This window comes from Saccoglossus kowalevskii, chromosome 17 (assembly GCF_978046115.1).
Source record: "Saccoglossus kowalevskii chromosome 17, keSacKowa6.1, whole genome shotgun sequence".
Lineage (NCBI taxonomy): Eukaryota > Metazoa > Hemichordata > Enteropneusta > Harrimaniidae > Saccoglossus > Saccoglossus kowalevskii.
The window spans coordinates 19,659,515-19,671,946 of NC_140657.1; the positions used below are offsets into that span (position 1 = coordinate 19,659,515).

Genomic DNA, 12,432 nt, shown 5'->3' on the forward strand with positions numbered 1-12,432 from the left:
ATGTAGATGACTGGTAAGCATCTAAAGATGTTCTAAAATTATTTCATACTTTGATTTATTAATTATTTAATACTGTAAAATGACGAATTTTCAATGGGCTTAAATTTCGCTGATTTACCATTTCAGGCATATTCAGTGGGTTTTAAATTCATAGTTTTATCATTTAGATAATGTGTTCTATGCTGAATTTTACATATTCACTAGGTTTTAATTTAGCGCATTTTCCAGTCAGCGAAATAAGCAAAATTAAAACCCAGTGAATAATTAATTCTTTTACAGTATACAAGCAAATATGGGAATTTAGTCATCACAACAATGTAGGTTATTAATTTTGACCACTGTTTTAAATACATTCTATTTATGATAGAATTATGAAATTTCCATAAAATAATATGAGGTTATTACCAGGATACCTCATAGTATGCACGATGACAGTACAGTAGGAGTATCGACTGTCGTGCAGCAGAGGTTGATGCGATGGAGTACTGTCTGAGTGCATACTTTGAGGTATCCTCATAATAACCCTATTATTATACATCTTTTCCTCCCAATGGGAATGTCGAAATCCAAAAAGTTTAGAACAGAATCAGTGAATTTCTTTGTGTGGAGCCCAGACAAACCCTAGTGGCAGCCATGTTTGTTTTTATTATTAGAGGACGCTTACGTGCGTAATCATTCTATATTTGAAATTTGCATTTCCTTATATGGTAGGATGCAAATACCCAGTGCAATACCGCAAAATTATGGCGATACGGTGACAGATGTATAATAAAAAAAAGAAGACATTGTTCATAAATTAAAGACTGTATACTTATTACCTTTTCTCTTGGAATATTCTGCTTTCCACAGAACTTGCAAACAATCAAGAACTTGGGACATTGGGCATGATGAGACTATCAAAAAATGAGAAAAAGATAATGTTTAATATACAAATACAGAGAATGTTATAGCATTTCAAGCATCATTGCCATGTCATGATTTTAGATTATGGAAACAAATGGGAATTAGGTTCACTTTGCCATATCCCTCTCCTTAATATCTTTATATTCACTCCCTCCACTGTGACAACACTTCACTCCCTCCACTGTGACAACACTTCACTCCCTCCACTGTGACAACACTTCACTCCCTCTACTGTGACAACACTTTTTATATATATATAATGGTATCAGATTGGATAAAAAAAATGTAGTATTGATACTAGTAAATCATTAAATAGCTGTGATATTGAAAATTTTTTTGTTTATATAAAATTACATAATGATGGTCAAATCTTAGTGAAATTATGGTTTTAGACACAATATTGCATGAGCAAAAGTAACTCTACACAAGGTTAAAGTCACGCGAAAACTAAGGGTAGACTAGACACCAGTGCGTTGAAATCGGTCACGTAATGGGGAATGTAGAAAATGACTCACAAAACTATCAGTGGGAGACCATAAGAAAGGGGCTTAGCCTCTATAGAAAGGGACGAATTTGCCGTTTCCCCCAGAGGTTTACTGGATAAAACTGGATTCTCTGGAGATCTAGACACATGCAACCTCACGACCATCCTTTTTCACATGCAAGTGATTAAATGTACAACATCAGTATATAGAATACATGTATATACTATGTTTTCAATGCTAAATCCTATTTCAGTGATGGCTATTACAAATTGGAAAAATAAAAGACCTATAGTTACAGGTATTGTCGCTTTAATATGGAATTTACTTTTTCTTCAAAACAAGCAGCCTGTCGGCTGAGATAGCTCCGCTGTTAGCAATGCACATTTCAATTAAAGAACTGAAGATATCATTAGAAAATGAACAATTTGTATAGTATGTATAGCAATTGGACTTGTTTTCAACAAGAATTCAAAAATATCACTTTTTACCAAAAATTACAAAAATATTCATTAAAATTAGACAATTGAAGATATAATCATCAAATGAACAAATCTGAGAGCGGTCCACATGTAGTATTTATATATGTAATATCAAAGCAATCAGACTTGCGGTTTTTAACAAGAAGTCGAAAATATCACTTTTTACTAAAAATGACAAAAATATTCACCAAAGTTAGAGAATTAAAGATATCATTACAACATAGTTGAACTCTGGTGACCTTGCCCTTTGTTATATAATATAATTCCCTTCATCATAGTTTGTTTCAATATAAATATGCATTGTCATAATTAATTTTGAATACAAACAAGTTTTGGGGTTGAACCAACAGTGGGGAATCAGTCTACCGAATGTCCTTAAAAGATGTAAATATCTTTCAAAAACATTGGTGCCTTATTTGTTTAATTATTTTAAGGGACATAATTTCCAGCTTTCTTCAAAGTAATTCAGATATTTTAGTATAAAAACAAATGTCTCATTGAAAAAAAGAAGTGCTGCATTTACCGTTAAAGTCCTATTATAAACCGCGGTTTATATTACAATGTATCAATTTAAAAATTGGGATCAAAAGCTCAAGTTCGGGGTGCGGTTTCTATTACGTACATATTGCAATCACTAAATGGGCGTGGTCATTTTTTGTCCACAACACATGCACAAAACAAACAATACACCGTACAATCTCTTGAATAGGCGTCGGGGAAGAGTGAAAGGCCTTATTTTGGTTCTAAAATAGGCGTTACGAAATGTTGAAAAATTACAATAAAAAAAAAATTCTACATGATACAAAAAATACTCAGTATTTTTAATGTAATATGCATTTATTTTTTTTAATTTTCTTGGTAACGAAAAGTATATTCTAACAGAAGTTTCAAATAAAAACACGAATGCACTGCTTAGTAGCAAATGATCACATAACGGTAGCTCGATCCGGCCATGCTGCTGGTCTCAAGTGAATAACTTACTTGTTTTCGAAGTGTTGATATTGGTGATTATTATTTAGTAGTGATTACAATAACACACGAAAAATAAATTCGTTGAATTGTTATAAAATGCAAGTAAAATTCAACTTAGTTTCCCCGTAAGCGAATGATTTCAGTCACATGTAAACAGCCGATACGATATCCGCCATGCTTTTGAATGCTCACGTGACGTATTATTGACCGGATAGGTCAAGTCGCTAATTAACCAATCAAAATGCTGGATGGTGCCCACGTGTCTAAATTACATAGCTCATTTAAATATGTTAATGACAGTTCAGCGACCTCATGGTGAACGCAACACGGAAGAGATTTACCGATAATGTAGTGCGATCTTTTTCCTTTGATTTCCATGGGAAAACGGCATGATTTTTTTTTTAAATCAAGAAATTATTTGTTTTCGAAAGATAAATTATTCTTCAATGCTCAGTTTAACACTTTTACGGTGATAAAAGCTCATTGTCTAAAACTTACGAAACACAGACGTATTCAGAAAGAGTATTGACAGAGGTCGCCGCCAGAACAAAAGCAGTTTCATTGCCTGTCTGACATCTTATCACCGCTGAACAATAAATAGGTGTGAATATTTTTAGGCATGTTGTCGAAACAAAGAATAGGATTAGGAACAATGCCGTTTTGGAACAGCTGGTTGAAACAATGAAGACAGTCACGGTCTTGTTGAATTGGGGGTGCGGTTAGTAATAGGTACTTTTCAAGTTTTCAATTTTTGTTAAGAACTCTTTAACCCCGAAGCCGGAATTGGGGGTGCGGTTACTATTACGTATGCGGTTTATATTAGGACTTTAACGGTAGATGTGAATAGATTCATAAAACATGCAAGATAACAGAAAATTTTAGCTGGCTTTAGTCCAAGTATTTTGTACAGGTGTCTGTCAAAAATTAATGATTCACTGAGACAAATATGAACTGCCTCATTGTGTGACTACTGTATTATATGAAAAGTAAAAAAAAAACACCCTTTATGAATAGCTATCATGTTGCAAGCTCTGCTTTGTATGCTAGTTGGTGTCCAGTGGAGGGAGAAGTCAACAGTACTGTTGCCTCTTGAGAATCTACATCTTCAAACACTGCAATCTTTGAAGCGCGTTTTTAAACCAGTATTATGAAAACTATATCATTCTGTTCTAATAGCTGAAACATATTCCTGTGAGTTTTCATTTGTCAAATGAACTGTTTGTCAAATACAGAATACATATATTTTAGAATAATTTTCTTTTTAAAATGTGGATGAAATGTTTTGCTTTTAATGTATTTTTTATGTATTGTTTTTGATTTGATAACTTTGAACTAAACAGATTTTCTATTAGCTTCAGATCTTGATCAAAGTTAGGCACCCAGTTCATAGGAGTGCTTATATTGATTTTCTGACATCTTGTTTTCTGTAAAGATTTTATTGGTAGGTTTGTAAATGTGTATCAGACTGTGCAATCTCTCCATGAGTTGGTTTTGAAACCCAGTATGGGATTCTGAGATACATTACCAAGGATATTATTACAAGATAAATCATTTGCTTCATTGAACACATACAACAATGCATATTTACACTGAGATCAGTGACCTTTGATGTGTATCACCAGTGATCAGTCAAGTAGAAACAGTCAAAATATTTTATCAGATTTTCTCAATTTTTGCATGATATTTTCATACAGGACATCTGTTGTTCAAACTCAGGGAAGACTTTATACTGATGAATAAGGTGACCAAGTTTGATAAAGTTTGGAATAGAATTAGTAAAGTTATTATGCACACAATAACAATTATTAACGACGACGACAACAACAACAACAACGACAACGCTGGACAAAATGTTTCCCTTAATATACCTTTCCCTTCCATCTTTGATAATACGGGCAAGGTAAAAATGAACAAATCTGAGAGAGGTCCACATGTAGTACCTATATATGTAATATCAAAGCAATCGGAATTGTGGTTTTTAACAAGAAGTCGAAAATATCACTTTTTACCAAAAATATTCACCAATATTAGAGAATTCAAGATATCATAATGAAATGAACACATCTGAGAGAGGTCTACCCAAGGTACATATATACCAAGTATCAAAGCATTCAAGAAGAAGTCAAAAAAGTAAAACATTGACACGAACGACGATGGATGACGACGACGACGGACAATCACTCATATGATAAGCTCCGCTCGACAAAGTCGACAGCGGAGCTAAAAAGGTAGGACGCAGATGCCCTGTTCAAATAACTGCCAAATGTATGCAGATTACCTTCAATTGTTTCCACACTACTTCCTCATTACAGTAATGACAATGTACAACTCTCATCTGACAAGAATCTTCCAGATGTTCTGCCAAAGATCTTCTCAGTATCTTTTCACTGCATCCACTGGCATGTCTGATACAACTGATCAATTCAAACTCACATGAAGGAGCATGTATCTATAGCAGTAAGACAATAGATCAAGTTAATGCAATGAGAGAAACGAAACTCCCAACATGCACTGTGATGCCAACCAAATCTGCACCACAAGTTAAAGACATGTTGGAAATGAAACTTGGCATCAGAGTGATGGTAAAATGCAGGTAATTTGTACATGACGACAGTCAAAATAATGCTCAGGCTAATTAACACATCAGCTTACAGATGCTAAACCCCCAACACACCCACCCCCACCAGAGTTTATGTCTGTGGAGGCCTTCACCAGGTGATGGGTTAACCCCTCAAAATAATTGCATTATTCAGTAAATACTAACCCATTGAATAGCACATGATCTTTAAATCACAAAATAATGACATAGTCCCTGTTTGTATTATAAGTGCAAGATATATGACACAATGTGTGAAGTGTAAACTTGGTCCAGGAATGCAAAAGATATGGCTCTATGGAAATGCATTTGTTTAAACAAGATGACAGCCAGTCAGCCAATTTTGAGTTAATGTTGACAAAAATGCATGTGCGTTTGTCAAATATGGTGTCTTATGTCTAGGACGTGTGATGTTTGAACTTGATCAGTCAAGGCACGACATGTTGGAGATGTGAATCTGGAACGGCATTTTTTAAAACAAAATGTCCACCAGTCGGCCAATCTGAAAAATAAGGTGAAGTGCACCAAGTTCCCATTGCTTTTAATGCATGTACCATGTTTAAATCAAATCAGTCACACACAGCTGAGATCCAGTTTCGGAATGGCGAAAATATCTGATTTTGATGCATATTTGGCCTCAAATGGCTGCAATTCAGCAATATTGAATCAGATTAAGAAACAAATGCATTTGCATATGTCAGATATGACGTCTGACGTATGTGTGAATTTTGAACCTACTCTGTTTGTGAAATACTGCTGGATACAGACAGACACATGCACATGCACAAATGGATGAACAGTAGACACACACATCAGAAAGGGGACTAAAAATACCAGGATTCGACATAAATAATTTGTGAATGAATGATCTTTTATTTTATCAGGTGATGTAAGCAAATTATATTGCTCTCATGCTATGTATACCTTACCTCGTAATCTTTGAAAATACCACTCCACTGACATCCTGTATTGATACACATTACACTCAGAAGCCCAAGTTCTCGTTTTATGGCATTGTCAGGAAACACCTGAATGATAACAACTTGTATCGGTTATATTGAAAAAAGTTTGATACATGTAATAACGAAAATGATAGATTGTCAACTACATACTGTAGAATACTTTATTTTAGCTGTAAATTATTTTCACTGATTTTTGACAGTTTGAATGTTAAATATATAGGAAAAAGTATATTCGCTTGATTTTATTTTCACTGAATCATTCCTTCAGCAAAAATAGCAAAAATTAATTCCAAGCGAAAATAAAGTATTTTACAGTATGTCAGGAATTATATGTCAGTAAAAAAAAACTCTTATGTGCTGAGGGTATTGGAAGTATGAAATAGAATTAAGGAAATATTTAAAATGAATTAAATAGCTTTTTTTATCAAGATGCCTGTTGGCCAATATCATTTTTTTAAAACAATCTAAACCCCAGTACTGAAGTTCTTAAAACAGAAAACAAACAGGTCAAATTTGTACATGTGTGGTTCACAGTGTGTATAATAGACTTGCTTGCAGTCTGTTGCGACGCCGATGAAAAATTCTTGAAAAATAAATTGCGTAAACGAGGGGTGAACACGAAAGTCATGTGACCGCAAAATCCCAACAGACTTACCATCAGTGTAAGCGCCCTCACATTACCGACCAGATTCGGGCTTGTAATGATTGACATGTCTAATATGTTTCAACGAATCATAAGACAGGCTAATTAACATATCAACTGAGACCCCGGAAACCGGTTTATTGTTACGATCTGTGGCTCGGCTGCTCCACCCACCGTATGACGTATATGCAAATTTACAAGCTCGAATCTGGCCGGTAATGTGAGGGCGCTTACACTGATGGCAAGTCTGTTGGGTTTTCGCAGTCACATGACTTTCGCGTTCACCCCTCGTTTACGCAATTTATATTCATTTCAAGAAAACTGTCAATCGGTTATGAGATCTTGGAACAGCTACAAATTGGCTATATTTTGAAAATTAGATCATTAATAAGAACAGATTTCAACTCTAAACAAATCATGTACATAGAGATCCCTGATTACCTATGTACAACATTTTCATTTAAATCTGTAAAGTACTTCTTGAAATATCAGAAAATTGCCAATTTTATGCTGATCTGGTAATCATTATGCACGGATTTCAACCCTAAACTAATCAAAGTGCATTAACTGAGCATCAAGTTTCATTAAAATTTCATTCCTGCACATATATAATTCAACTCTAAAGTAATCCTGTATATGACTTACCCCAATGCACCCAATGAAATCAGACACATGGTTCTCTTGAAATCTATTGTGACAATGTTTTAAATTATTATTCAAATTAGAGAATTACTATTCACGATTTCCAGCCATTCAACAGATTTCAATGAAACTTGGTATATATAATGATAATGCACAGACCTGATTAGTTTTTGGTTGAAATCCGTGCATACTGATGAACTGATTTGCATATTAATTATACAATATTTAGTTGTTCCACCAGTATCTCAACCATTTATTACATGGATGGAACTTCAAACATAATTGCTCTGGGATTAGCCATATATATGTTCAGTTTAGGGTTACATTTCTTGCTTACTAATTACATAATTTGCATAAATTAACTAATTTATAGGTGAGGCAAAAAAACAAACAGATGCTCATAATGACAAGTCATATGACCAAAATATCATATATGATTATGATTTCATTAAATGTTTATAAATATTAAATCATAGCCACTGGAAAACCACCCCTGCAGTTATTTTTTAAATACCAAATTTACTCTTAGACTATTATAAGCACATATGCTTACTGTAAATATAAATGACAGTCTATGGTCAAAATAAGACAGTTCAATGATTTTTCATGCAATAAACACAATTATTGCTTCATTTGTATATCAAATGACCGACACGGTAATACAGTGCACGACCGACACAGCAATACACAGCACACGACCGACACGGCAATACACAGCGCACGACCGACACGGCAATACACAGCACACGACCGACACGGCAATACAGCGCACGAACGACACGGCAATACAGCACACGACCGACACGGCAATAAAGCACACAACCGACATGGCAATACAACACACGGCCGACACGGCAATACAATGCACGACCGACACGGCAATACAACGCACGACCGACACAACAATACAACGCACGACCGACACGGCAATACAATGCACGACCGACACGGCAATACAATGCACGACCGACACGGCAATACAATGCATGCATGACCGGCCGTCCGACAGACACAGCAATACGTTGCACGGCAGACACAGCAATACGTCGCACGGCAGACACAGCAATACGTTGCACGGCAGACACAGCAATACGTCGCACGGCAGACACAGCAATACGTCGCACGGCAGACACAGCAATACGTCGCACGACCGACACAGCAATACGTCGCACGGCAGACACAGCAATACGTCGCACGGCAGACACAGCAATACGTCGCACGACCGACACAGCAATACGTCGCACGACCGACACAGCAATACGTCGCACGACCGACACAGCAATACGTCGCACGACCGACACAGCAATACGTCGCACGGCAGACACAGCAATACGTCGCACGGCAGACACAGCAATACGTCGCACGGCAGACACAGCAATACGTCGCACGACCGACACAGACACAGCAATACGTCGCACGGCAGACACAGCAATACGTCGCACGGCAGACACAGCAATACGTCGCACGGCAGACACAGCAATACGTCGCACGGCCGACACAGCAATACGTCGCACGACCGACACAGCAATACGTTGCACGGCCGACACAGCAATACGTCGCACGGCCGACACAGCAATACGTCGCACGGCCGACAGCAATACGTCGCACGACCGACACAGCAATACGTCGCACTGCCGACACAGCAATACGTCGCACGGCAGACACAGCAATACGTCGCACGGCAGACACAGCAATACGTCGCACGGCAGACACAGCAATACGTCGCACGGCAGACACAGCAATACGTCGCACGGCAGACACAGCAATACGTCGCACGGCCGACACAGCAATACGTCGCACGACCGACACAGCAATACGTCGCACGGCCGACACAGCAATATGTCGCACGGCCGACACAGCAATACGTCGCACGGCCGACACAGCAATACGTTGCACGGCCGACACGTCACACATCCAACACAGCAATACATCACACAACCGCCACGGCAACACAACCCACAACAACACATCCCACAACCGCCACGGCAATGCATCCCACAACTGCCATGGCGACACATCCCACGACCGCCATGGAAATACATCCCACGACTGCCATGGCGCCACATCCCACGACTGCCATGGCAATACATCCCATGACACATCGCAAAACCACCATTGAGATATAACCATGGCAATATCACTAGTCTACCACGGCTAAACAAATCACATAACTACCATATGGCAATAAAACATACTGGTATAAACTACCAGGGCAATATCACATAGTGATACCACACTACCAGGGCAATATCACATAACCATAGCGATACCACACTACCAGGGTAATATCACATAGTGATACCACACTACCAGGGCAATATCACATAACCATAGCGATATCACACTACTATGGCATTGTCATATGAATCATGGCAATAAATACATCCCATGATTACCTTGGAAATCTCACATTAACATGGCAATATTATACATGAAGTACAAAGTCAATCAGATAACATATGACATGTGTATAATTTATTTTATAATGATCCTCTAAAAGACCAAGGTTTCCGAAACTTACATTGTTCACAGTTATTATGGTATCTGGGTCATCCTTGTTTTCTTCCCCACACTCTATGCACCTATGAGGTCCTGGTCCACTATGGAAACAACCATTAAATTAATTAATAACTTTACACCACATAGTATATTTTTCTATAATCTGAAAAAAAGTTTTAATAAAAATGTTCCAACAAGGAGAAAAGTATTTTGAAACAAGACATGAATGTCACAGTCCCCGTCATTTAATTATAAAATACTCGTGTTAAAATAATATGCTACTCAAAACAATTTAAGGAACACTTGAATATTCTCAGTTACAGCAAGATCCTTATTTCAGATGAACCCATTTGGTCACATAATTGATGTGTAACATCTGCACAATGAAACATATGATAATGACTGCATGTAATCATTACACATTCCGTTACATGCGTTCTGAAAGAGACAAGGGTTGAAAATGAAAATCCCAGTTCATGGAACATTTCAATAATGGGTGTGACCATCTCTTGCAGTAACACATGTAACACAGCATCGCGTCATGGATGTCACTTATCTCTGCAGTGAACGTTGTGGTATTGCTTGCCACTCCTGGATCAGTCATTGAGCTAGATGATGACGATCCACTGGTGGAGGATGATTCCCAATAACACGAAGACCAAGTGTTCAATTGGTGCCATGCCAGGTGAATAAGCAGGCCAATCCATTCTGTTGATGTTGTGTTGGCATAGAAAATCTGTGACAACATGTGCACTACCATCCTGTAGGACTGCCGCAGCTCTTATCCTCTGTAGATAAGGTTGCAGGATCTCATCTCTGTAACGTAATCCAGTTAAGTTGCCATCAATAACATGGAGAGGGGTCCTTTGGTGGTAGCTGAAGCCACCCCATACATTTGTACCATGATGCTGCCACTACCAAACTGATTGTGCTGTCTGATGGTGGCATCAGTGAAGCGTTCACCGGGGCGTCTATAGAAAAGAGTACGACCATCATTGTCTGCAAAGTGAATCTTGACTCATCTGTGAAGACGACAGAAGACCACTGCCGAAGTGTCCAACGAATGTGCTGTCGAGCCCAGTCTAAACTAGCAGTTCTGTGGTGTGCGAGAAGGACCGGCCTAACAGCCTGGCACCTAGGCCTGACATTTCTGGCTCTCAGACGGTTCCGCACAGTCTGGTCACTCACGTTGCTGCTCTGAGGGTCCTACGTAGGGAATTGGCAGTTATGGTTCGGTTACGAAGGGCTGAGATAAGGAGGTAGCGGCCCTCAGCAGAAGTTGTGACACGTGGACGACCTGACCTGGGTCTGCCATGTACTGTATGGGTTTCTCTGAAGCGCTGAGATAATCTGTGAATAACAGATGGGCTCACATTAAGTCTTCTTGCAGGTTCTCGCGAGGAAACATCCTCATTCAACCAGCCTATGGCCCTGGCTCTCTCTTCAATTGTTAAATGTTGACGTGGAAGCATGCTTGCAAAAGCTGCGACAACGCCATTAGTGAGTGTATTCTGATTACCATAATTGGCAGATGTTATCACAAGGATGCATTATGTACAGAAAACTCAACATTCTTCGAAGCATAAGAATTAGAGCAGGTGTGTGATGAGCAATGTTTCATCTTTTCACCTGAAAGAATACGTAACTGTGAAAGGAGGGTGCACCTATTCTCATCTACTGGGTTAAGAAAGAATTTAGACACGTGTGGCAAATTAAAAACTGCCATTGTGGCAATATTGGGGTTACATGACATCGTTTAACATGGTCCAAATGTATTTGATGTTCCTTAAATTGTTTTGAGTAGTATACATGGAACATATTCTGCAAACAGTTGAATTAATATGTACTCTATGTGGGTACAACTTGTCATAAAGTGATTTCCCTTAATCTGATAACTGAAAACTTTCATTGACCCGAGTCCAAAATCTCAGTGTACACAAGTGAAACCAAACTATGTCTCATACATGTATACATGCTCAAGAAACTGCATTCATAAATCTGAGTAAACCTTGATGTACCTTTAATAACAACTTGACTTCTTTGTTAATTCAGGACCTGGGTTTGTTTCAGTATCACCAATGTAATTTCCCTCAAAATGTAGCGCTGACACCCCTGATCCATCTGTCACTAATTCAGATCAAGGTCATGACATCACTAAAAACCCTAGCATTACAATCTAAGCTAATTATTTATTCTGAGCATGCTCAGTTGTTCTCTCAGTGGTGTTGGGAGAGGTAATTTTGGATGAAAA

At 38.1% G+C, this 12,432-nt stretch overlaps 1 protein-coding gene across 4 annotated transcripts in view; it reads right to left on the reverse strand.

The window, feature by feature from the left end:
• The window catches only part of LOC144363364 (TNF receptor-associated factor 2-like), a 106,942-nt gene that overhangs the window by 12,452 nt on the left and 82,058 nt on the right, over window positions 1-12,432 (reverse strand). For all 4 annotated transcript variants that reach the window (XM_085492260.1, XM_085492262.1, XM_085492259.1 and 1 more), the window contains exons 4-7: window positions 10,204-10,282; window positions 6,365-6,463; window positions 5,118-5,288; window positions 819-893 (exon numbers count right to left, since the gene is read on the reverse strand). In XM_085492260.1, the coding sequence (XP_085348386.1) occupies window positions 819-893; window positions 5,118-5,288; window positions 6,365-6,463; window positions 10,204-10,282 (424 nt within the window). The remainder of the gene's footprint in view (window positions 1-818; window positions 894-5,117; window positions 5,289-6,364; window positions 6,464-10,203; window positions 10,283-12,432) is intronic.